The sequence below is a fragment of the Sander lucioperca genome, chromosome 3, assembly GCF_008315115.2.
Source record: "Sander lucioperca isolate FBNREF2018 chromosome 3, SLUC_FBN_1.2, whole genome shotgun sequence".
NCBI classification, from domain to species: Eukaryota; Metazoa; Chordata; class Actinopteri; order Perciformes; family Percidae; genus Sander; species Sander lucioperca.
In genome coordinates, this window is record NC_050175.1 from 43,471,205 (window position 1) to 43,499,092 (window position 27,888).

General features: G+C 42.1%; 1 protein-coding gene and 1 long non-coding RNA gene across 7 annotated transcripts in view; one reads left to right on the plus strand and one right to left on the minus strand.

Moving 5' to 3' along the window:
* znf536 (zinc finger protein 536) overlaps window positions 1–27,888 on the plus strand; it is a 281,952-nt gene that overhangs the window by 174,033 nt on the left and 80,031 nt on the right. For all 6 annotated transcript variants that reach the window (XM_031290669.2, XM_035999791.1, XM_035999788.1 and 3 more), the window contains 2 exons: window positions 12,285–12,443; window positions 23,172–24,926. In XM_031290669.2, the coding sequence (XP_031146529.2) occupies window positions 12,285–12,443; window positions 23,172–24,926 (1,914 nt within the window). The remainder of the gene's footprint in view (window positions 1–12,284; window positions 12,444–23,171; window positions 24,927–27,888) is intronic.
* LOC116043772 lies at window positions 51–27,170 on the minus strand. Its single transcript, XR_004103546.2, has 4 exons — window positions 26,613–27,170; window positions 18,612–18,617; window positions 1,306–1,311; window positions 51–61 (listed from the first exon to the last, which is right to left on the minus strand). It is a non-coding gene; the product is annotated as an uncharacterized LOC116043772 (long non-coding RNA).

The following is a 27,888-nucleotide window of genomic DNA, read 5'->3' on the forward strand; positions in this document are numbered from 1 at the left end:
ACACACACACACACACACACACACACACACACACACACATAGGCAGGCAGGATGTTTGCAGCTACAGTATAAATCTTTTTATTTCATTTTCCGAGACACTGGACAAGTTCATAGAAGAGGAAAACGGGACGTGTCCTTGGTCTCTGGATTTATTGCCAGACCAGGCTAAGTCTCTCTCGCCACACACACACACACACACACACACACACACACACACACGCACACACAGTATGTATGCATGACGTGAAGCAGATTTACCCACTTTGGCTCCCCCTCCACAGTGGCCTTGTTAAAAGTGTTCATCGCCCCTTGTGGTAATATATGTCTTTAAGTGCACATTTATGCTCCCGAGCTATCGATCACTGTACATTCCCCACTCGATAATTACTCCACCTTAATATGCACCCTTAATGAGGCTTAATTGATTCATTTTCATTGATGGAGAATAACGGCACTAATGGCTGCGGTGTGCAGAGCATTGATGCCACGTACAGTATAGACTGCGACCAGTGCCAGGTGGGTTGAGGGTGGGATGGAAGTGCTGGTACTGTAGCTGAGTTTGATGATTGGCCTATTGTGCTTGCTGTTGATTTAGCATGCATGGGAATGAATAGGAAATCAATGGTGGCTTAGGGAGGAGTTCTGCTTTACTCAGCGTTAAAGGGGCAGTGCAACAGGATGGTTGTCATCTTTATGTGGCCAGTCTAAAACCGGAGAGGATTCTGTAGTATGACCTTTGCTTGTTCCCTCTTCCTTTCCTTTCTTGTAGTGATATCCCATCCTTATATACTCTCTTCACCATCCATTTTTCCCGTTTTCCTGATATTACACTTTTCTTTTACCTTAAGTGTTGTTGTTTTGTTGTATTATTAATATTACTTTCTTCTATTTCCTTGTTTCATGCCCTTCCCTCCTTTTCCTTTTCTCCCCTTCCTTCCTTTCTTTCTCACCTTCTCGCTTGTCTGAATTCCTTTCCTTTCTCTCCTATCTTTTCCTCTACTTTCCCAATATTCCACTGTCCTGTGTCCATGTATCATCTTTTTCTATTTCTTCCTACTCCTCCTTTTCTCATATTTTCGCCTTCCATTTCCTTTTGTTTCATTCCCTTTTTCATTAGTTTGTGTCCTTTCGTTTCTCTCCCCTTGCTTTCCTCCCCTCCTGTGATATCCATTGCACCTTTCCCTTTTCCTTAATTTCTTTCATCTGTCTTTTCACCTTTTCACTCTTCTTAAATGCTTGCCTTTCCTTTGCTTTTCTTGCATTTCTCTATCCGTAGAAACCCAGCAGTATCCCAGTAAAAGAGACAGCGACCTAGTCATCCTTCACTAATGGTAACCACACCACTTCCTGCCAACACAGACTGAGAGGGGGCATGATGAATATACACCCTGATTATTATAGCACTACACACTCAAGCACACACACACACACACACACACACACACACACACACACACACACACACACATACACACACAAATTGGCAAGTGTGTATGTGTACACAAACGCACAGACAAACACATTAGTAATTGTCTTCATGTCCTAAAAGACACCCACCTCTGTCCCCATCTGCCTTTTGTGCTCTCATGCATACATGCAGACAGTGGTGGACAGCACACACAAAGATGCACACACACACACACACACACACACACACACACACACACACACACACACACACACACACACACACACACACACACACACTCATACACCCTCAAGCATCTTCCAGAGCCTCTCAACGGGGCTATGATCACCCTGCTAGAATGATAAAGTTAGTGAGACATCAGTGCTCCCTCAAACATTTGTATGTGTGTATCAGTGTGTGTGTGTCTTTTTTCCAATGCTCTTTGAAGCCTGAAACAGACTTGTGTGTGTGTGTGTGTGTGTGTGTGTGTGTGTGTGTGTGTGTGTGTGTGTGGGGTGGGGGGGTGGGGAACAAAGGTGGGCCGGTGCCAGGGAGAAACTTATGGCACCATTCCTCTTCCCCTAGCTGGGCAGAGGCATAGCCTTTACTGAGGGAGAGAGCCACCTTCTGTCAGTCTGAAAAAGGAGGATGGGGAGGTGGGGGGGGGGGGGGGTTGAGAGGGAGAGAAGTGGAAAGAGACAAATGGAGAAAGGAGGCAACGAAAATCATCCTAAACAGGTTTTCGTCAACACTGTCCATCATTTCCACCTGTATAGTGATGGCGACTGAGGTTTGGCCCCTTCCCAAATTCTATTATTTCTACAGCTTTTTATTAAGGCATTGGCCAGTAGGCTGAACATTTAGAATAAGCACACAAGGTTTTTTTTTGTTTTTTTTTCTTGCAGCGTTGCCCTTCACCCGATTTTGGAGAAATAATCTTCCCAGCGTGAAGATCACACTCCCTGAATAGATATCCTGCACTCCCACACCCCTTTTCATTCAAGAAAGTGCTCCAAACAAATAGCTTTAACACAATTCTGCACAACGAAAACCGCTATCCTTTCAACACACAGGTTAAAAAAAAAGAGAACCGTCTCTCCTCCTCCTCCTCCTGTTTTCCCTTCATCCTCTCTTCTTCTTATTTTTTATTTTTTTTCTGTTCCTCCTCCACAACTCCACTTTTAGTGCGGGCGTTCACTAATAAATATAAATGTTTGTGATTACCATCTCTGCAGCACAGGTGCGTGTTTGTTGCGAGGGGAGGCTTGTTCATTAATTTTCAGCCGTGAAAAGTGCAGCGCGCCATGAACGCAGAGTCCAAATCGCACACCCTGATAAATGAACGCACAGATTGTTAATGTACCATTGTAGGGCTGCTGCCTCCACCAGCTTTGAAAAAAAAAAAGGGCTTGCTGCCAAAAGCAGAGCCATGAGTGCACACACACACACACACACACACACACACACATAAACACACACTGGGTCCGTGAGGTGTGGCAGGACCCTATTCAGAGGTCTAGATTAAACTGAATAGAGCTTTAGAACGGCTGTGTGTTTTTTTTTTTATTTTTTATCCTTACACATATAGCCAGGGATTATATAGATTATATAGACAAGGCACACCCTGGTGTGAGGCCTCTGGCTTGTGTTGTCTAATTAGATTTGGTAGAACTGGTATCTGCTGGTTAACGACGGCACTAGGAACCTTGTGTCCTGGTATAAGGGTGTGTTGGCGCACTCGGCTTGGGTGGATTGGGCCTTTCACATGAAAAAAAACCAAACATTTGGCGCTAAAAGTTCACTTTGTCGGGTTTTTCCTCGAGAACACACACCCCGCGTGAAGCGGCCGTTTGGCAAACCGTGGCCTGTAATCCTCAAAGTATGTTTTTTTTTTTCATTATCATCACGATGGTCATAATCATGACTTCATATCTGGATTAAACCCCCTCTGCCATCCCGCAGTCTGGGTTGACATGTGTGCATTATCCGAATCAGCACATACTGTACATTTTTTAATTAGATAATGCGCGCTAAATCTAGAACCAATCCTCCAATATGGGTTTTTTTTTTTTTTTTTCTCAGATACGGTCACAACTGTGGCGTCCGCGACAGGAGAGAGGAACACCGAGGAAGAGTAAACAAAAGAGGAAATGAATAAAAATCCGCCTGAGAATGGCTTGTTTTTCAGGAGCTGCGAAAATGTTTTAATAGGGGAGCGCTGAACACCTGCCTTAAAATGTCGTTTCAACATCTCCCGCATGCCATTTTGCTTAATTGACTTGGAAATGGCCCAAATGTATTGCTGAATGCGATCTAATTAATATTAATAATAAATGCCATTATTAACATCAAAGAACATCTGGTGCCCCTGTTTACCCCGCCGCCTTATATGTAACGCATTCTGCCGCTGTTTTCATCTCACAAACATTGAGCGGGTAAACAACAACTTGCAGTTCCTTTATTTTTTTATTCATATTTGTGTTTTTTTTTTAAATCCTTACAATTGAATTTGTCTTTGGTGTTATTTATGTTGCTCGATAGGGTCAGTAGTAAAAACATCAAGTCTGAGGTGAGGATGCTGTGTATAATTTGGAGCTCCCCCCCCCCCACACACACACACACACACACACATACCTCCCTCCTGTCTTCTTGTTCTTCTTCTTCTCGTTCCTTTTGGTCTGTAGACCTGGTTGTTGTAATACCTTCGAGATTCCTCAGATCTCTGGTGTACTGCCTTCGAATTTTTTGGGATCAAAACAAAAAAGCATCTGCACTGAGAGAGGGCCCCGCATTCGGACTTTTTTTCTCGACCCCATAAATCATGCACCAAATAACTTTAATCTAAAATTTCATTAAGTAGTCCTTGTCAGGTAGTAAAAGGAAGGGGGATAATGCAGTGGTGTTTAATGATAATTGGTGTTTGGTTAATAAATTCTGCGAGTTCAGATTGCGTTCTAGCGGTGGCTGGAATGCTAGCATCAGCAGTGTAACTAAACCTCAAATTGATTAACTTGCATGAACCAGACGCTCACAAAGATGGCAGTGGTCCAAATCAGAAAAAAAGAACGAGAGGGGAAGGGGGTGTTAGGACATGTGTGTGTGTGTGTGTGTGTGTGTGTGTGTGTGTGTGTGTGTGTGTGTGTGTATGAGAGAGAGAGAGAGAGAGAGAGAGAGAGAGAGAGAGAGGGAGGGAGAGAGAGAGAGAGAGAGGGAGTCTCTCTCCCGTGTGTGTGTGTGTGTGTGTGTGTGTGTGTGTGTGTGTGTGTGTATGTGTATGAGAGAGAGAGAGAGAGAGAGAGAGAGAGAGAGAGAACAAGCGAGCATCAGGCCGGATGGTGTTGTGTTGCTCTGGTGTAAGGAAATCAAGTCCCCCCGGGCGCATTTTTAAAAGCCTAATGCCTTTCAAATGATGTCATCACATTTTACTCTTTCTCCCCCCCCCACCCCCCCCTCCCTCCCTCCCTCCCTACCTCTCACCCAATCTCTCTTAATATCTTTCCCCTTTTCAAACTGTTTCCGTCAATCACCCCACACACACACACACACACACACACACACACACACACATCCAGAAAGACACACACACACACATGCTCACCCCTCTTCCTCCGCCCCCCAATCAGTTATTTGGCTACGGGGGAGAGGCCACGGCGGGCTTTCGACGGCAGCCACGTGACGCATTAGAATAATGGCCGAGCGAGAAAGCAAAAAAAAAAAAAAAAAAAAAAACATCTTGTGTTTTTATGACTGATGTGTGCTCCCCACACACACACACACACACACACACACACACACACACACACACACACTTCCCTAGTTTTATTTCCTGAAAGTGATATCATACTAATCAAAACCGCAGAACGTTTAGAGTGCAAAGTGTGATTGAAAGAAGACCATTAAGGAACTGGCAACCCCCCCCTCCCCCCCGACACCATATATATGCACGCACACAGTCATTGGCTTTGCTGTTTTATTTTTTATTTTTTTGCTGTTGTTGTTGATGATTATTGTTGCTTTTTTTATTTATTTTTTTCTCCGTTAATGGGAACTGGGTGTGGTCGCTGTAAAGGAGTAGGCAGCATGCCCTATCCCAGGGGTACACACACACACACACACACACACACACACACACACACACATATAAATATCCTTATCAATTTATATATTTGTCAGTCAGTTGTGGAGGTAGCCCTGGTGGCGTATCCCCGTGGTGGCGACGCATCGTTGCAAGATCCTGGTGACGTGCTGTCGGATGGGAGTGAGGTGTCTCACACACACACACACACATATACAGTTGCACTCTCGCACACAGTTAGTCAGAGGGGAGTGTGAGTGCAGCAGACAGCAGGCAGAGTGACTGATACTCAGCCTGCCTCCCAGATGGCCTGCTCAACTCTGCTCCAATCTGATCTCAGAGCCTTTGTTCTGGCATGTTCCATTACGCCGCAGTGACACCAGTAAAGGCAGAGGGGAGAGGAGCTGGTCTCAGATCAGATACAGCTGAATTATACATGGATTTCTCTTTTTTTTCCGCCCTCTCTCTGTCATATTCTTGTGCTAGCACAGTCACAGTTCTGAGTTGTTTTTTTTTTTACGTTCGGGGTAGAGGCGAGTGAGGGCTTCGTAGAACGTGTTTGAATGTTTGAGTTTGACGGGAGAATTTGGGGAGGAAAAAAAAGGAGCAGTAGTGGCTGGAACGTTTAATTAAAATGTTTTTTTTTTTTAAATAATTGATATAAATGATGATCTTTTGTGGGGATTAATGGCTGGTTTTAGCTGAAGGAAAACATGTCAACACAGCCAGCAGCCTTTGACACTCGCAACACAATTTAGACGAGAGAGAAGCATTGGCTTGGTAATACTGATCTTTAATTAAATGTCAAATAATTATAGACATCGTTTTTTTTTCTCACCCCCCGTCATATAATTATAGATTCTCCTCTGCAACAGTTACAGAAAAAATGCACTTGAAACGTGTAATGATTGTACTGTAATTCGTTTACATTTCAGTATGTTTTTTCGTAAAAAAAACTCTTCAGTTTGATGCAGCTATACAGCCAGGATTTTATTGACCCGGAAACCTTCTCACCCTGTACAATCTTTATTAGTATGCTTTTTAGCGTGCTAAATGATGGCCTGGTGCCATTTTTTTTTCTCCCCTTTTTGAATGCACATTTCGTGCAATTCTAGCAATTCGGCGACATGTAAACGGTGAAATTCAAAGATTCTGAACGGAAATGTCAGGCCTTCCTAATTGCATAACAGCGTGAGCAAAGTGAAGGGAGTAATAGCAGCTGGCCTTTACAGGCTGCTCTATAAAAAAAAGCCAAAGTCTCACCTGTGACAATCACTTTAATCTTACGTCTCCAACAGAGAATCGTCTTTGCATAAAAAAAAAAAGATGGATGATGTGGAAAGGAGAATCAATACTCGGAGGATAGTTACGGCCGGGTGTCAACAAGCGATTGAGAGTCCCCCCCCCAACATCACACCCCCAGCTGTGTACCATGATGCCTAATATACAGGGTGACCTTCAAAATGTCATAAAATGCGTTGTGCAATAAAGTGTCAATATTTGCGGTTATATGGCGCAGTATGACTTTTACAGTAATTGGAACAGTCGCATTAAAAAGCTGCGGATCAGTCGACTGATTAAAGACAAGCGTGCAGGACAGCCGGCTTACCGGGCTGCCAGGGAATGACGTGGGTCCGCACACGTGTGCGCAGGTGGAATGTAACTGAGTACATTTACTCAAGTACTGCACTTAAGCACAAATGTTGAGGTACTTGTACTTGTACTTGTGTCTCTTCTTTTCATTCCGCATTCTCCTTCAACTCCGCTACATTTCAGAGAGAAATATATTGTACTTTCTACTCCACTACATTCATCTGACAGCTTCAGTTACTTCACAGATTAGGATATCTGCACACAACACACATGTAGTTTATGAAATACGATGTTTTATTAGAAATTAAACTACCCAACAATATAACGGCCTACAAGTCCAGCTGAGTTGATTAGACCATTAAACACTTAGTTGGCACTTTAACTTCTCTTTTATCGCTGCAAATATTGCACTTTAGATACTATTTTTATTGTTGGTTATGAGTTGCCAGTGTTTTATGTATGTGTTGTATGTATATTGTACTGTGCGTACTGACCATATTTTAAAGTGTCGGGTTTTCTTTTTCAGTTTAAGTTTACATTGATTGACGGAACTGTTTTGATCGTTTCTAAAACGTGAGGATTTGTCCGCATTGAGTACTTTTTACTTTTAATACTTTAAGTACATTTTCCTGATGGTACTTACTGTACTTTTACTTAAGTAAAAGGATCTGGATACTTCCACCACTGCATGTGTGCGTACCTCTAGCGCACCCACTCACATTACACACTGGCATGAAGAGTGAGGAAGCACACCCAAAGTTCTGTTTTACCTTTCTTTGTAGTGTGTGTGTGTGTGTGTGTGTGTGTGTGTGTGTGTGTGTGTGTGTGTGGGGGGGTGAATGTGTAAAGCCCATTTATTATTGAAGGGCTGTTATACGCCAGGAGAGCACACTCTCATCCTCTCAGTAATGTGTCTTCCTCTTACAGGAGCACTATTAACCCTGACACACAAGGACGCGTCTCTGTGTGTGAATGTGCATGACAGAGAGAGACAGACATGCCGAGCTTGTTGAGCTTGTGTGTGTGTGTGTGTGTGTGTGTGTGTGCGTGCGTGCGTGTGTGTGTGCGTGCGTGTGTGTGTGCGTGCATGCGCGAGCATGCGTGTGTTTGGAACTGTGGTGTGGTGTTTGTCCTGCTTCTAATCTGTGTTTTGGATTTTTTAATTTTAGCCCCATCTGGGGTGGGCAGGTGGGCTACTGTCTGCTACACGATTTGGGGAATCTTTGCCAAAAGGGGATCTGTACAGTAGACCGCTCGAAATATGTTTATGAGGAGGCGACTATGGCTACAGTATGGTGCAGTCCTGGACCAAGCACCGGGGGGAATTGTAGTCACTTTTATTTATTTCTTTTCTGTCCACACAGGCCGTCGTTTAAATGCATTCAAATTAAAAATGCAAAAGGATACTGTGGGGGCCACATGTACTGAAATTATGCAGGAAATTATATTTTCACCTGCGATAATATACATACAATTTGTGTTTGGTGTAAACTGCATGAAAATGTATCATGAAGGTCACAATATTTGTCATGATGTACAGAATTTCCTTGAAAATGTTGCCATTTTTAAGTGGGTATTCAGTAGGTAGATTGAATGAAAGACAGTGCTGTTTTCAATTTTCCATTTTAACAACCCAACAAATTTTATTACTTGTCATTTAATTGAATTTCGGGAGGGCCAGCCCTCAGTCCGCTACACAAGTGGAAATAATGGGCAACCTTGTTGAATGCCTCCTCTGTATCGGACTTGTTTTTGTCTTCCTCCACTCCTCTTTTTTTTCCACTCATCTCCCAATCTCTGTGTAATGTCACATGTTGTTTAAAATTGATGTGGAAAGCAAGATCATTTTAAACCGAGATCCACAGTTTAACATCTGCTTTAAAAAAAAAAAAGAACTAACTGTCTCCCGGCTTCTTTCCCCTCGCTAGTACACAGAATTAAACCGCACTGTTGCCAAGCCCAAGTAGAAGCAGCTGGTATTTAGTATCTGCGTATTGTCACAGACTTACATTTAGGTCGCCTTTCACTTTCAGTTGTGATAAATAGCCTTCAGCCTGATAGCAGTGTTGCTGAATGGAGTTGTGTGTTTAGTGTTAGTGTGGAAGAGGACTTGCTGACTCGGGTCTTTCCATTCTGTAAACCTTATTTGACTCCCCCCCCCTGACAGAGGAGGGGTGGAATGGTGGTGGAGAAAGCGACAAAAAAGAAAAGATTAGGCTAATGTTAAAAAAAAAAAAAAAAAAAAATGTTCCTTATTGTGCTGGCACGGTTGCCTTAGCGGGTTGCTCGATTTGGATTCTTTCTGATTTCTTTTGGGCTCCCTTCCCCTCCTCCTTGCCCACATACCAAATCATGTGCCAGATTAAAAAATAAATAACATTTTGAACTGTATTTGTGCTTCTTTGGGTCACGCACGTACTGACATGCTATTTTCTTTTTTTTCCTTTCTTTTTTTTTTCCATGGGAGGCCAGGCCACAGACTCGGACTGGTTTTGTCTGGACCTTTCTTTTCTTTAACCTCAGTGTCACTGCTGCTCATGGGCAGGGCCACACGGAATGGTGTTTGGTGTTTTTAGCCCCCAACGTCGTCTTCAGGCCAAGACACACAGAGCCGACGGCCAAACGTCGGCAGAAAAGGCAGTTGGACTGATCAGTCTCCCCGAGTTGGTCGAAAAAGTGCCTCGGAACACACCAAAGCGACGAGACGTAATACGTCTCCATGACAGCAGGCGGCGCTAATCTGTATTGTCGCCCAAAAATGAAGAGGGGGATATGTCCCTGTCAATATTTAGAAGATGTAGATTTGTCCACCTCAAAAAATATGAAAGACAACCCACTCCCCAAAAAGAGGTCAAAATAACCGTTCAGGGGGCTCAAAACGTACGGAAAACAAGAACTGTGTCTACCTGTGTGCTACATCGGGGGGGGTTAAAGAACACAACACAAGCGTGAAAAATAAAAGACTTATTTACGTAGATTTAAACTTCGGAGCTTCTGGCTTTAACAAGGTCTCATTCTCTGAGCTGTACATGATTCCTAAAAAAAAACATCCCGAAACACGTGATGATTTAAATATGCCGAATGTTTTGAACAATACAGGTGAATAATTATTTTCTTTACATGAATAAAGACATTTGCACCATAAATTCACCAGAATGCAGGACATTTATGGCGCTTACCCACTGCTAGTACTAGCTTGACTCGACTCGGCCGCGGTGCCCCATCCTCCATTTTCCATTGCAGATTTAGTACCGCCTCATGAAACGGCGAGTAGAGTCGAGGCGAGTCGAGCAGGGTTCAGCCCTATGTTCCCACAGCCCTATGTTCCCACATTTCTAAGATTTTTCTTAAAATTAGGCCCTATGTTCCCACATTTCTAGGAGATTTTCAAAATTAGGTCTTGTGGGTTAATCTGATCCAAAGCTAGTCAATGCGAGGCATCTGTGCTACTTAGTTTAGTTTGTTTATTTAAAAGGACAATGTTCACTTACATTAAATGTTTGCCATTAACAAAGAGATGGGCGCACCAGATTAAGCTAAATGCTACATCTGTTGTCCATTGCTACTGGATAATAGGTTGGGTGTAATTGGCTACCAAATAGGGAGAAAGAGGAATAAAATCTGATACAAATTTATGAAAAAGGAAATGTGGGAACATAGGGCCTAATTTTGGAAAATAAATCTTAGAAATGTGGGAACTGTGGGAACTTAGGGCCTAATTTTGAAAACAATCTTAGGCACGCTCCCGTCGAGCAGGTAACATGTAATGGAAAAACGGCATTATTGTTTGACGCTCAACATTTTAAGAGGGACGACCCCCAGGATATAATGTGTCCCCCCCCCCCCGCCAATGTTGAAACAAAACCTACGCCCTTGCACATCTCCACCCCAAGCAGCAAAACAGTCCTCTAAATTCAGCTGATATTTTATTCTGGATCACCGCTGCTCATGAGCACAAAGTTCCTGACTCCCTGCACTGGCCACTAACTTTCCCTACACATTCCAGATGAATAAATGTCGAATCGCATACGGCAGCGTGCATAAAAAAATAATGAAATAAAGCACCACAATAAAAAATAAAGAAATATTCTCCTATGAATTTTGACCTTGCTGTGAAATCCGTAAATCTGTCGTGACAGTTCTGCGCTGTGCGGCTTGATGTTGAGCCTCAACAAATCAAACCAAACGCTATTTGAACTGGTACAGATATTTTTAATTTAACAGCTTCAAGATACTAGACGTTTCGAGCATCTGTTGTGTACTCCTTTTTGTTTCTTTCAAGTTTTTTTCCTTTTTTTTTTTTTTTTTTTTTAAAACTTATGTCAGCACATCACAGACTCCTAACCAATCCCAACAACGCGGCCACTGTGCACAATCTGATGATGGCACCCTCACCTCCGATTATGCTGCTGTCAACACATTCCCAGGTTGTCGTCACTCATCTTCGAAAATTCATATTCGGAGGGGTGATTGTGTTGATAACAGACTGTTGTTGCACTAAACTGCGCATCATCGTTTTTTTTTTTTTTGTGGCACGGAGGGAGGGGGAGGGGGTGGGTGGCGGAGGGCTGGGTCAAAACCGTTATCACCCTATCATATCTCTGACAGCTACCTGTCAAAATCAGGTCGCGGCGAAGAGATGCGAGGAGATCCTACGATGCTGACACAGCCAAATCTCCCTCACTTTGCTTCTCCCCCCCCCCCCTTACTTTCTTTCTGTCTTATTTTGCATTGTTAATTTTCACTGCGATCCGGCATATGCTTAATAGGAATGATGATGATAGCAGGGATAAAAAAAGAAAAACGGAAGGAGAACGGAGAGGAGGCGGTGGTGGCGCAGGTGGTGGTGTCGAGGGTGTGTGTGTTTGAGTTGAGTTGGGGGCTGGGGGGGGGGGGGGGGCTGGGTGTATCTCAGGACTATGGTGTTTCTAAAGAAACTGAAAAGCTTATGAGCTGTCAGCGTTCTGTCACGGAGGGGAAAAATAGCACGGCCCGTGAGCCCGTTTGATGCGCTCGACTTTGTGTGCCTTTCGCACATTCGCGCAAAGGGAAACGAGGGACAATGACTGACACACAGAGGGGGAAAGAAGAAGAAGGAAAAAAACCAACAACGTGTTGTGATGTGTGGAGGGCTGGTTTGAAGTGGCACTCAACACACCTTTCCATTTGTCTCTCCCTCCTTGTCTCGTCTCTGTGTGCGTGCTCCAGATGTTGGGGAGGACTTGGGGAAGGCAGCGGGGAGCATCCAACCGTCTCTGTCCCAGCATCGGGAACGCAGCGTGGGCTCGTCCTCCAAGGATTGTCCCTACTGTGGCAAGACCTTCCGCACCTCCCATCATCTCAAAGTCCATCTGCGGATACACACAGGTCAGTATATATTTAAAAAAATAAATAAAATAAAACTAACCCCTCCTTCAGCCAAGTGCAGGCATTGAGTGCATTTCTCCAGCGATGAAACATTTATTGTACTTCATGCAACATTTACTTGCCTACATATACTGACATTCCCTTCTGGGGTTACACTGACATATTGGTTTATGAATATTGGCCTAATCAGGTATTGGAGTCAATCTGCCTCTAAAATATGATGGATGTGATGCAGGTGAATTGATTGCGTATTGGTTTTGTAATTGATACTACATTACTTGTCTCTGGGAAGCCCTTTATCTGGAATTGTTCCAAGGCCCAGATGAAAAAAAGAATAAGATACATTTCTAGATATTAAATTAAAAAATGAAGAAAGAAAGAGACACCTTCTTACAGTACAAACTGCCTCCATCAAAATGAAATGCATAGATGGTCACACTTTCCAAATTGCAGTATGACAATGCCATGAAAACAAGCAGGACCCTAAAAAACCCCAATGATCCCAGTTCATCATACCATGCGCTGTAGTTCTCACCTAAATCATAATCCTGTTTAGTCCATGAGATGTAATCCCGGAGATATTTTTCCGTGCGGTCTTATCAGATGTTCGATTGTAATGCATGTTATTCAAATCGACATAAATACAAATAAATGACTACTACTCACGGCTAGGAACATGCGTTTCCTAACAGTGTCCCTCATCGAGGCTTAAGGCCATTATTATTCTGTTTTTTTTCATACTCGTTGCATTGAGCTCCAATTAACGCAACAAGGGTTCAGTGTCCTCCAATGACATCACTCCGAGGGCAATTTCACACTCGCTAACTCTCAATAACTTTGAAGCCAAAACAAAGCCGGCCTGTCCACAGTTGAGGGATATGCGTGAGATGATGTGCCTAATAGATTTAGCTTTATTTTCCAGTCAAGCGTCCTAACCCCTCTGAGCTGCGTTCTCTCTCTGCCCATACGTCGCACCGAGCAGGGCTTCTGGGCCCTTCTGCTTGTTGCTGGGAGGTTAAGGCTGCAGTCAGAGTAATGATGTGGACTGTGAACGGTAGCCAGAGTTCTAACCCTCTGCAAGGTACAAACGCCCCACTGACTATCCAGGCTAAAGTCACAATTAGACCATGCACAGGTCACCTTACAACAAGGACGCCCGCTCCTGGCTGCTGGGCCCCGCCGCAGCCTCTCAGTTCATCTCACAGGGAGTTACACTGTTAGAAAAGCCAGTAGAAATATGGGCTAATACACTATGTGAATTTGAAGGGAATTTTCCGTTATGATTTTTCACAGGTGTTTTCCTGTATTTAGATTTTTGGATTAACAGAAATGTCCGTTTAAAGGTACAGAGGATGTACTGTAAATCTACGGATTTTTTCCCTTCTTGGATTAAAAGAAATGTCCGTAAACTTAACCCTTGTGTTGTCCTTCCGGCTCAAAATTGAAAATTAACACTTGTTTTGTCACTTATTTTGCTTTAAACATTATTGCCTTTTCGATGTTTTTGTAGCATTTTTAAACATTTTCTGCGCTTTTTTTCCCACTACCAACAGTATACACAGACAACAATTTATTCCCACTATTTTTACACTCATCTTTGTAAATTATGGTCAATAAACCTCTTGTAGCCTATATGAAATTATATCTAACTTTTGAGTTAAAAAAAGCAGAAAGTATGAAATATTTTGACTAATATTTAAGATCAGAGGGTGTTAATGGATAATCACAGACTGTCAAATTTAAGTCAGAATAATGCTATCAAATTAAATAAAAAAAACCCAAATTCAATAAAAGTAGTGAACTGATCCCTAAATTTGACTTGTGAAGAGCGTTTCATGGAACCTTCTGTGTTATATTTGGGCAATTTGCTTGAAAGAAACCCAAATGTTCTGATATAGAAACTTTGAAAACGGGTCAGATTTGACCCGAAGACAACAGGAAGGTTAACCGAAAAGGTACTGGTATTTTTTTTGCCAGGACAGTATCCGTTTTTCTGCGGATTTAATTTTTCTCACATGGTAGTGTTTCCAATCTGGAAAGGGTGAATTGTAGCCTGACAAGCCAGACCCACATCAAGATGTTGGGTCTGGGAACTCACCATTGGCAGGGCTCAATCCGAGGGGTGGGATAAACGGTTGTCTTTCAAATTCCCTCTGCATGCAACAGGATAGAGCTACAACCAACCAGAGCAACGCTAGTTTTCTCAAAGAAAAGCTTAACTCCAAGTCTTCCAGAGTCGCGGCCAAAGCCGATTCGAAAGACAGCAGCAGCAGCAGCCATAGGCCCGCCCACCGACTCTATACACAATGTGATTGGCCCAGCGAGAGTTTGGCTTTTCCAGCTCGCAAGCCAACGGAGAGTTGCTAGACCCCCTGGCAAATTACATTTGCTGCCGCTGGGGTGCGTCTAGATTTCTAGGCTAGGTGAATTGTGATATTTGGACACTTTGCCATCTTATTGCTGGAGAATAGTTAGTACAGATTAGGACTGAAACTAACGAGTATTTTCATTGTGGATTAATCTGTTGATTATTTTCTCAATTAATCAATTCGTTACTACGTTTTGTCTTTAAAAGCCCAAGATGACGTCCTCAAATGTCTTTTGTCCACAACTATGACATATTCAGTTTACTGTCACAGAGGAGAGAAGAAACTAGAACATATTCACATTTAACAAGCTGGAATCAACATTTTTTTACTTTTTTTTTTCATTAAAAAATGACTCAAAATAGTTGCCGATTAATGAAATAGTTGACAACTAATCCAATAATCTTTTCAGCTCTTCTGCAGATTATATGTATTTTCCATTAATCTATGATTTGAATGATTAATTGAAATGAAATGTATTGTTAATTAACAACACTATCACCAGAAAAGCATGTCAATATTGGACCTTGGCTAATGTTCTTTTTAGTTTTTTGCTTTTCTGACAGGATATGGTTAAAGTTAAGGAAAGATCGTGGCCATCCAACACACCCTTACTTTCCGTCGTATATATGCCATTTACAAAACATATATAACAGAGAGAAGAAGCAACACAAAGATTGGCATTTGTGCTTCATAATTGACTTAAGCGATTAATCAAACATTCACATTTTTGCGGAGAGAATTTCCATTGATAAGTGCAGGGTTTTCACCTCGTTAGAGGTGCCGTAACGGAACACAGTAAGCACCATTTGTCCAGTCCAATCATCCTCGAGCAAAGCATTATAAGTAGGGCTGCACGATATGAGGAAAATGTCTAATTGCAATTATTTTGACTGATATTGCGATTGCAGTACGATTCACGATATTGAAGGGAATGATCAATTTTTTTGAATCATCATTCTCGTTTTCATTGAAACAAAAATAAGAATGTACTATAGTCATGTAGTGTGATTTTTTTGCAAGAATCTGTACCAAACAAAGGTGTTTTCCTTTAGTCTGTAGGATAGGATTTGTAGGCTGGGATGTCTCTGCAGCCCCACAATACATCATTCAGAATGGTTAGACACATATTTTGCCTTTAACAAATATTGCGCCCCCCTTGCGATTTGGATATTGCACTAGTCCATATTGCGATTTTGAAAAAATTGCAATTAATTGTGCAGCCCTAATAATAAGATCCTCGCCTACAGGTTACACAGATCACTTGGATGAGAGTGACGCTGAATATCTGTAGCATAAAAGGAAAAGGCTTTATTAATTGCAAAAAACATATTTCTTCTTTGAGAGGTTTCTCAAAGGTTTCTGTTTTTTGTCGTGCACTCATATCACAGTGAGTGATGCAGCGGTGGAAGAAGTATTCAGATCCAAAGTACTAATACCACACTGTAAAAATACTCTGTTACAAGTAAGAGTCTTGCATTGAAAATGTTACTTAAGTAATGTAAGTATCATCAGGACAATGTACTTCAAGTATTCAAAGTAAAAGTACCCAATGCAGAAAAATCCTCCCATTTTAGAAAGTCTAAAGGATCCAAACAGTTGTATGTTTAATGGTCTAATCTTTTCAGCTGGACTTGTAGGCCGTTACATTGTAGTTTAATTTATAATAAAACATCAGATTTTATAAACTACATGTGTTTTGTGTGCAAAAATCCTAACCTAAAAAGTAACTTGTAACTAAAGCTGTAACAGATGAATGTAGTGGAGTAAAAAGTACAATATTTCTCTCTGAAATGTAGCAGAGTAGAAGTAGAAAGTGGCATGAAAAGAAAAGACTCAAGTAAAGTACAAGTACCTCACATTTGCACTTAAGTACAGTACTTGAGTAAATGTACTTAGTTACATTCCACCACTGGAGTGATGTCATATATAACTAAGTCAAATAAACACATGGTCTGTTCAGAAAAAAAACAAGAATACAACTGTGTTTTTCTAAAAAAAAGCTAAAGATTATAGAATAGAGCACTATTTTGTGACCACAACTACAAAAAAGAAATGATCCAATGATTTAGAGTAATTCCCCTATCAATCAAAAATGTACACCCCTCCATTGCTCTTGATGTTCTTGAAAAGCTGAGTCCAACCGTCCTGACCTTTTTCTTAGTTTCTTCACTTCACATCGAAGTAATCCTCGAGTGCCAGCAGAGAACCAGAGGCTAAAACGCTGAAAAATCAATCCTTGCTTTTCTTCTTATTCTCCTTCTCTGTCTCACTTGCCTTTTTTCCCCCTCCTATGTCCATGCACTTAAAAGGCAGAAAAAGAGACCACCCGTACTGTAGCCCCCCTTTTGCTTGCCTTAATAATACGAGGAACGCAGTGTACCTCAGATCTGGAAAGGAATTAGAGGAATAGCTTTTAAAGCGTTACATGCTACAGTAACACGTCTGGTGTATATTCACATAATTAGGAAATAGCACATCCAGGTCACAGCCGGGCCATCCCCCAGCTTCCCTCCAGTAGCTGGTTTTCAGGGGCATCTGTTATCTTGTAGTGAAAGACCTGAGTTATGTCTGCTTTGAGTACTACAGTAAGGACACCCATGAGGGCCATATTTCATCATGGAGGAAGCGGAGGCCTCGACCTAGGCCTGGCGTTTACTCATTTGGCAAAACACACACAGACAAGTGGGTCTATGTAATTTCATCCACACAGTACATTTGACATTTGTCCATTCAAATCTCAGAAATACAAACAAATCAAATAAAAAATGCTTCATCTTGGAGCAAAAGTGCGAAAAGTTAGTAAGGATGTTGTCATTTTGGATAGGAATGTGTCTCTGGCCGTGCGCCTATCTAAGCACAGCTTTAGCGTGGTCTGGAGAAAAAAACAGCTTGATGCATCCCCAATATGTGGCCTTTAAATCATTGCTATAACCTAATCACACCAGCCCCACTGTGACATCCTGATTACATCCGCAACATGGCTTTTTACAGCGGTTAAAGATCCTCTCTGTGCTCCTGTGACAACGCCTGAGAAATTCACAGATGACGGCGAAGCATCCCCTTCATCCTAATGCAACGTGAGGGACACAATGGAGTTGCTTACCGAGCCGGTCGAGACGGCATTGTGCAAACGCAACGCCGAGATTAATGAGCGGCTCGCACCAGCTTGAAAGGAATGAAGTGAATTTAAATTTCTCCAAAAGTTAAAGAGCTAATGTTACAGTATTAATTTCCTCTTGAACAGTGAGTGGGAAAATATCCATTAGCAAAATTAACCACAGTTTTCTAGGTAGCTAACATTGTGCGGCTGTGGCGCTACAGTGTGGGGCCACAGCTAATGAACACACTGCAGAGGGTGATATTTCATTATACAAATTAATGCTCACATTTTAATGGGAAAGTCACATAATGAATCTAGGCTTCAGTGACAGCAATTAGAGGCCCAGATTGTCCCCTTCTGGACAAGGCACTATTTAGCAGTAAGCAGCTGTGTGTAAAAAATAAAAAGGTCCTCGCTCTTGACAATAGTCACACATAACTTCAGGCAGCGCCGCATAACCAATAAGAGTCCCCGCTCACCTTTAAACGAGGGGAGAGAGAGAGACAAAGAGGGGGGGGAGAGAGAGAGAAAGAGCAGAGGCAGGACTTGGCCATGTCACTTAACCTTAACCTACCCTTGTAATCAGGATGAATCAAGAGGGACCTGTGATCTCCCTCTCCATTTCTCTCACTCCTCCCTCCATTTTTCTCTTCTTTCTTTCCAGTATCTCCATCCTAATACATTTTTCTAAGTGCTCACTTTTTTCTGTTTTTCTTCTGCATTCCCTGTCTCCACCATATAGCATCTTCAACACAATGACAATGCTAAATTTATTGTATTATAGCATGATATATCTTACTCCTCTGTGGGCTTTCCAAAGACTAGAGACACACTTAACAGACACTGTAATATAATGGATAGATATATATAATTAGGGATGCACAGATACCACTTTTTTCAGAAAAAAAGTAGGCTACTTACATTTGGGTACTTGCCGATACAGAGTACCAGTACTTAATAATACAATTAAAGTAACACTTGCTTTGAAAACATGCATAATTTGCACATGAATGCATTATTACTTTTCGAGGTGTACCTGAATGCACCATGAAGTTCCGTCGGTGGCCACCCAATGGTGCCCGTTGTTGTTCACATAACTCACGGGGAAGACAAAGTGTTGCCACACCGGTGACTTCAGAAAAGCATGAGGATTTAACAGTTCTGTTGTTTCTCCAAAGTCTGAAAAAGTGAAGCTGCCAGCTAGCAGCTACGCTGTGTCTTTAGCTACAGACTCTTGCATGTCCTGGACCGGTGTTGTGCCAAAAAATTTCCCCCTGAACAAAATTCTCTCACCCCTTCGCGTTTAGTGGACTATCCAGTTAAATTTAGCAGAGAAAACGTTACTGCAAGAAGGGTAAAGAGCACCGCGAGGTTAGGTCATTTCCGCGGCCATTGCAGGTCAGTTTATCTGACAAAATGTGACAAAGACAGTTAAGTTTAGGCACCAAAAAGACTAGTTAAGATTAGAAAAAAATGAAGGAAGGGTTAGGGGGGATAGTTTCAGCACTAAGCTACTTTGTGTCTTTAGCTACAGACTGTTGGAATCCTTGCCAGTGAAATACAGCCACACATTAGACCGTTTTTAACCATGTTTAAGCTAGCTGTTAGCTACAATAGGTTAACGTTACTCACTGCCAAGTGTAACGCTAACTAGCATCACATGCAGTGATACATTAAAGTGGTAGCCTATCCGGTGCGGTTGTTTCGGAGTAGTTTAATGAGTACAAGTACATGAACACTGTAATGGCAAATATTCACTAGAGCACCAATCGTGTTTATCCGCAGCTAAAAATAGTCCCCAACAAATGTAGCCTACTATACTCCTATACTCCACACATTTGCCATATGGTGGACTCATTCATCCAAGTTCCTGAGTGTCTATACAGTGCATCTATGGTGTCACTTTCCCCTCTGAGGCGATTGAACCTTTAACCCTGACAGCATTGGGGGCATTCTCAATTCACCGCTAACCACTAACTTTAGCAGATATACTTGAAACAGATGTAAAACAGCTTCTTTCCGTGATTCAGTCTCTCAAACATCCCATTGGTGTTTTTTTTTCCCCATTCTTCCGTCCAAATGGAAATTCATCTTACAGTATGTCATATCTATTAAGCCATTTTAATTGCCCCTCTGTACAGGTTTGGGGTATTTATATTTACTTGTTTCTATGGTGCCGTCACAATTCACACAAAGCCAGATGAAATCAGTACATGCAACATGAAGTATAAACATAGTATGGAGGAGCAGATCCCAGTACAGCAATCAGGAGAAGAATGATTTATTGCCACAAAGGTGCCACTTAGATGTTTATGAATTACATTTTTTTTTTTCAAGTCAGTGTTAGGAAACCACAGTCATGCTTTTTATTTTACCCTTCTAGCGTTCACTTTTGGCAGGAACAAATGTCCAAAGTAGTTCAACAAAGCCAAAACGGACAACAGCAAAAAAGTTTACCGGTCTATTTTTAACTCCCAAACAGCAATTTTCTGGTTTTGTGGCGGCAGTGATCTGTCATGTGGCTGGGAGGTTGTGCTGTTTGCGCTGATATCAATTAAAAGTGGATTAACGGGTACATAATGACCTTTAGCAGTAAATTGTGTGTAATGTTGCAAGGCAGGATACAGTATATTCCCCAGATGTCACACCAGGCCCCTGACGTATGATGGAGCAGATGTCTTCGCCAGTCCAAATGGCCCTCTAAGACACAAACACACACACGTACATACACACAGGCTCAGGCCCGACAAGCATGCATAAACATGTGTTCACACACATTCCAAATGGTGCACACACAAGTACGTAAACACAAGTAGATGCAGAAATGCACTTGTCGTCTGTCTCACTCGCTCCAGATATATTTAAATGCTTAATTTTAATGGAAAACTGGCATAAACTGATGGCTCTCTGAGGGCATTTGTGTTCATTTCCAGTTTGCCTTGCTCAGTAAACATCAAAGGAGAGTGTCAAACATACAACCTTCTGTGCTTTTCATTCTCGTTTTAGATATGTAGATTGTACATTAATCTTTATTTTCCCCGCATGAACATTAACAACCTCTTATAAGGAAAGAAAAGACAGAGGAGGGGGGGTGGGGAGATCAGATCAGTCTAATTTCTGTCTAATTTGGCTCCTAGAATATCATTTTGTCCAGTTAGAGGAATTGAGAATGATCATTTGCATCAGGGACGTTTCCTTATTGAATCAGCACTGAGCCTCTGTTCGGCAGCTCACAGGAGAAGCACTTATTGGGTTAAAAGCTCATCTCGTATGGTTTATTTTAAATATACTCTATGCTTCATAGCCACTCTAGCGTAAGATAAAAGATATCAGGGCTATCTGGCTCTCAGCACGCTCTCTTTCTCTTTTTTTTCTGTCTCTCTTAGTCTCTTTTTTCCTCTCCTCAGCGTTTCCACCTTCAATTCTTTCTTTTGTATACCCCCCTATTCGTTTCTCTCCTGTATCAATATTGTATTGAGTTGGTGTTTGTGGCCCTTTATTTGAGAACTCTGCAGTAGGTCTGCAGATCGCAGTCTTTTTCTGGAATGGTGCCCTCTAAATAATGATAAATTACTTGAGCAGTATGCCATTTGCTAATTATATCCATGATTTACTACACAGCCCGACTTAAATCATTCAAACCAGCCTTGCGTAACAATGCCTTTTTTTCCTTTTATAAAATGGTTTCCATGTGTATAATCTAAACAGTTTATGGCCCCATACTGTATATATAGAAATGTGCATACACAAAAAAAACTACAACCATCCCTTTTTATTTCATTTCCCACCAATCCCCCTCTCTTTTCACACCGTCACTGTTATCCCTCTAACAGAAATTCCACTCTGGGAACTTTTTATATGTATATATATAAAAAAAAAAAAAAATCCAGCTTAGCATTTTCCCCCCTCTCTGTTCATTGTTTAATGAATCCAAATCTGGCTCAGACTCCAAGCCTATTATAATTGCTAGCAGGATGTGTTCTATTTCAACATAAGTATCATTCCAATGGAAGCCTCTGCCACCACTGGCAGAATAATGCTGGTGTTATACCATTATCAAGAATATTCATTAATATGGATGCGCAGCATGAATAAATATATGTAAATGTTACACAACAGATTCACCCCTCTTTTACCGTGATATAAATCTCTTTGATCTGTGTACCCTGTAGTGAATCATATTGTTCTTTATCATAGGGCTTCACTGCAACAAGCATGTGGTTCACATATGTAGCCTGCGCATTTCTTTTTTTCTTTTTTTCTTCTTTTTTTTGTAATTTAAACTCATTGACTTGTTTTTGCATCGCAGTGTATCATCCATATTTTCTTCCACAGTGTGGCAGTGGTCGGGGAGATGTTATGGCATGGCTGATTTATGCTTCTCAAGATAAACTGCAAATAGAGAATGTCCCAGAAATTGCACTCTCATCGCCAAGGCACAGGCCTGACAGCAAACAAGGCCAGAACAGTGGCATGATGACCCCACTGCAGGCACACACGCACATCCATGCACAGCCATGCACACACACACACACACACACACACACACACAAATAGACCCAGCCGCACCCTCAACCCCAGCCCTTACCCATGCAAACACAGATAACATCGAGACAGTTTTGTTGTCAGCTGAAAATATTATCTCTTGTAGTGGACTGAAAGCACCATATGGTGAAATGTTTTTTTATGGTGTTGATGTGAGTGATGGCTCACTTGGTGGGGCTGGATCGACCCATATTCAGATGCCTACTCCCCCGTCCCAATACACAAACACACACACACACACACACACACACACACACACACATATGCACGCACACACACACACACACACACACACATGCAATAACACACCCACACATGAGTGAAGCAGAGCCGATGTCTGTGAAAGAGCAAAGACATTGTAGATTGAATGCACAATCCTGTTCATTATCACTTTGTGTTTTATTTTTTTATTTTTTTCTTCCCTCATCTTTTTCCAGGAGTTAAACATTTGTTTTGATGCTAACTAAAAGTGAGGCAATTGCGAAATATCCTCTTTTTTTAATAGAAGTTAATGAAATGCATATCTTTTTTGTGAGCTCTACCCATTTGACCTAATTTTCTTTGTTCAGGGAGGTTACATGACCCTGGGGTCCACATTCCCTGCTCCAATAAATAGATTTTGATATCCAGTCAATCTAATAATCAGGTTAATTATTCACTGTTTTTCCTGTCTTTTTCCTTTTCTGTTTCTCTGTCTCTTTCTTGGCCTCTCAGGAGAGAAACCCTACCGGTGCCCTCATTGTGACTATGCCGGCACCCAGTCTGCCAGTCTGAAGTACCACCTGGAGCGCCACCACCGTGAGCGTCAAAATGGCTCCACCACCTCAGGCCCATCCTCTTGCCACGCCCCTTCTTCTGACCACAAAGAGGATCATGGGAAGGCAACCGGTGGCGGCATCTTTGCCCGACCAGACGTCCTACGTAATGTTTTCAAGAGCATGCCACCCAACCTAGACTTCAGGGCGGGTCCATTGCTGCCACATCAGTGGGCAACGGCCGGCATGATGTCTCCGCATGACCGAGATCGTGAGCGTGGAGACCGCCGCTTTGACTCCGCCTCTTCAGCTGAGAACATGAAGACTGCCGATGCCCCGTCCGCCCTGATATCAACAGCGACAGATAGCTTCTCCGACCTAAGCAGGGCTTACCAAAGCATGATGGGAAATGGAGTCCACTTTCAAGGTTCTCTTCAGGCCTTCATGGACAGCTTTGTCCTCAGCTCCATGAAGAAGGATACTAAGGACAACCAGAGTCCAGTCCAGCTCCAGGCCCAGTGCTACCACGACAACGGCGAGCCCAAAGCAAAGCGGGCCGTCTCGGCTGACCAGGAAAGAGAAGATAAGGCTGAAGCAAAAAAGAACTCCGAGCCTGGTAAACCTGGGTCCCAGTATGAACCTCTTGATCTGTCTGTGTCAGTCCGGCCTGAGTCTGCATCCGGATCTCTCCCCGGCTCTTCAGTCACCATCCATGATAACGTGGCTTGGCATGGCTGCCTCTTCTGCTCCTTCTCCACCTCCTCATTGGAGCTCATGGCTCTGCACCTCCAGGCCAACCACCTGGGTAAGGCCCAACAGCAGCGGTCTGATACAGGCAAGGAGCTTTACGGAGAGACCACCTCCACCAATCACTCCTCCAACACTAAGATGTCTGGTGTGGCCCTTGACAACGATGGAGACAGAGATGGAGAGAAAAGCCAGGGAGGCTGGAACAACCACATGGACCAGCCCTACAACCCCTTCCAGAGTGACTTCTACAGGCGCTTTGGTGGCTTGTATGATGGATCCCCGAGGGCCAACCAGGGCCTTCAAGCGTATTTAGCCCCAACAGAGCAGGGTCTGGACCTACCAACCCAGGCCTTTGGAGGAGCACCTTTAGCTGTGGATGACCACATCGGTGAGAAGGGCTCCCGTGGAGACATTGAAGAGGACCAGGTTGGATCGGATGACGAGGTTGCAAAAGCTGGAAGGCGCAGTGCCAGTGAGACCCCCTCAACCACCCCCAAGAGACAGCAGCAACATAATCACTCTGAAGAAGATGAAGAGGAAGGAGGAGTGGGTGAAGAGGAGGAAGAAAGAGATGAGGATGGGCAAATGGACGTGGAGAAAGACAGAGAAGGAAGTCCAGCTTCAGACCACCTCCAGAACCACTCCAAACATCTCCAAGACAATTCTCTGCCCCCAAGGGGTGGAGGTGGTTTGGCAGCATCTTCCTCTGCCATGACACCACATTCTCTGGTTCCCAAAGCCAAGAACCAAGCTTTGCCACTGGAGAAGCAGTGGCAGCAGGGCCTGGCCCTCCTGTCTCCTGGAGGCCCCCAAGGACTCTTGAAGGCTGAGCAGCAGAGTCACCTAGAGCAGCAGATGAACATGCTATCTGTCCTCCGAGCCTACAGCAATGACAACCTCCCTGCATTCAACGGCCTGGGCGGCGGAGCATCTACAGGGGGCATGAAGAGGCCAGATGCACCTGGTGAGTGTTTTATCCCCTACTGGCACTATAACTGCTGTAAAGCACACACACATATATTCACAGACATATTTACCAGTAGAAAACCACACATAAAAAGTCATGGCTACACACGTGTTTGAAACACAAATTCAATTTTTTTCCAGCACTGCATACACAAAAACACTAAACACACAAGACAAACACATATCATTTCTTTTCCCTGACACCCACAAAGAAATCTCAGACACTCACTAAAGGTCTTGAGATTGGCTCTGAAGTGATTTCAGCCTTATTTCAAGCAAGTTTAGAAGCTATCAGCCTGCCGACTAGCAACAGATTAATCTTTATTACACGTTTATATTACTGGAAGTGCAGCGCCTCCCTCCCGCTCCACAGCATGGAGGGAATAACCCTGGATGAGTAAGAGCAGGACCTCAGCTCCGCGTGCCATCTCCTCCACATGTCTCTTAACTATCTTAGTTCTCATAAAGCCGGCTCCCGAAAGCCCATTACTTTATAAGACTCGTCGATCTATGACCCTGTGAAAAATGAACTGTCAACTTTCATGATTCTGCTAAGGTTACAGCCGCTCCTTGAGACTGAAGAAGGAAATGCTGTTTTTTTTCTTTTCTCTGTCTTTTTTTTTTTACAATGCTCTTTGGCGGATTAGGGATGGTTGTTAAAGTGTCTCTATACAGTAGAAAGAAAGTAAAAATCCAAAGTTGGTGTTGAGCTTTGAAACACAGAGTATAGAGACAGGGAATACACAAAAGAGGAAAATGACTTGCTCTGGTGGTGTTGGCTGAGATCTATCGGTGACAACTCCTTCACAACGGAAGTGAGACATTTGTTTAGACTGAGTAGGCAGTTGCCCATATTTGAATCAAACTTGCAAACAACAAAAATATGTATTTATTTATTTATTTATTATAGTCCCAGACACAGTGTGTTTGTAATGCACAATGTTTATTTATCTGCTGTCTCTTAGCTAGGATGTCACATTTTGCACATTTTGTCAGATTTTATATACAGATCATTTGTTTCTAATCTTATCATTATATCATGTTTTTCCCCCACTGTTGGCTTCACTATGGCCTAATAGGTAGCCCAAAATCATAAATATGTTTCTTTCTGTGGATAACAGAAGCATGTCAATGAAATGTAGAGCTCATGTCCACAGGCATATATTCATAAAATGTACAGTAGATAGAAGATACAATCATCTATAATAGTGACCCCTTTTTTCTAATGAAGCAATGCAGCTAAATGTGTTCATCTGACCTTTCCATGTGACAAAATATTATCCGTTGTCATGGAGCCAGGCTCTCTGCATAGCTTAACATCGTGACAGCCAAGATTTATTTAACCAAGATTGATATATGATTACATATACTGTATATATATAATCGAGACATGCCTTTGTGTAAGAATGACCTACTTATTGTCTAAAGCTTTGTGTCGGCAGTTCCCTTTGCCACTAGGAATCCTTGACCTTTATAGATAAGGCTTTCTCTGTTTTTACATGTTAGTTTCTCCTAGTCTGACTGTAATTAACAGTTATTATGTATGCAGCTTCTTGTCAATAGATATCTACCATTCAGATCTCTAGGATGGCACTAAAGACAGCATAGCAAAATATGAAAGATTACAGGAAAATCAAGACGTGCTGTGGTGTGCTTGAATATGAATGTGACTGAGTTTTTGTACTTCATTTCATCATTTCATTTATTATACAGGAAATGATTAAAAGTAAAATTAAGTTACAGTTAAAACGGGCCTGACATAGAACATAGAACACAGTTACGGCACTTGAAGACAGAAATACTTGTACAGGACATTAGCATGGGCTAGAGAGATACAGACAACTAAAAACAACAATACAGAGACTTGGACAATACATGAACAATCAATGAGTGCAAGTGTAACTCTTGAGACGGAACAGTTTGTATGACTTAGTTTGATAAAGCTCATACAGCTTCTCTTACAGATTTCAACAGCTTCGTGTATTCATACAGGAGTAGTAAAGGGCAATTTAAAATCACTGTGAACCAGAATGATAGTCTGAAAGGAAGATGCTAGAGTGGTATGAGGGGTCATTCCCACCACACGCTTCCTATGGAAGTTCAGGTTTCTTCACAAAGTTAAGCTATATGTACAAGTAAATGAACTGGAGGCTCTTGGTTGTCTTTAGGTGTGAGAATGTGAGTGGGTTTGTGTTTCAGTGTTAACCCTGCGATGGACTATGCCGCAGAGCCCATGTAAAGCCACAGCAACAAGTGTTTCTAGTATTGATTTGGTGATTGCAGTCCCTCCACTTCAACCACAAGTACTTTCATTGCTACTTCTACAAACAATTAGTATTACTATACTTTCCGTGTGACTGCTACAACTGCAAGTGCTTCTAATACCACAGCGGTTGTTATGAGTATTATTAACCCTCAGTTTGCTATTTCTCACATTACTTCTTCTATTACAATTACTTAAAATTACTACCACTCGTAGTACAAAGACTATTACTATTGCTCAGTGGTAAAAGACATTTTCTGATCTTTTATTTAAGTAAAACTATCAAAGCCACAAAGTCAGAAAGGAAAGTCATACATTTAATTTTTTTGCAAGTAAAATTATTGATTTATTATCAGCAAGTATTAAAGATATGCAGTAAGTAAGAATTATGCAGAAGAATGGTTCCTGACCCATATTATATTATATTATAGTATATTATATTATAATATATCATATTATTTAGGGCTGTCAATCGATTCAAATATTTAATCGTGATTAATCGCATGGTTGTCCATAGTTAACTCGTGATAGAATTGCAAATTAATCGCATATTTTGTATCTGTTCACTTTAATAATGTACTTTAAAAGGGATATTTTTCTCAAAAAAAAACATTCCTTTAAAGGAATTTGCGTTACTATCGTGTTCATTTTGACAGCCCTAATTATATCATAATATTTATTTGACTTTATGGATACT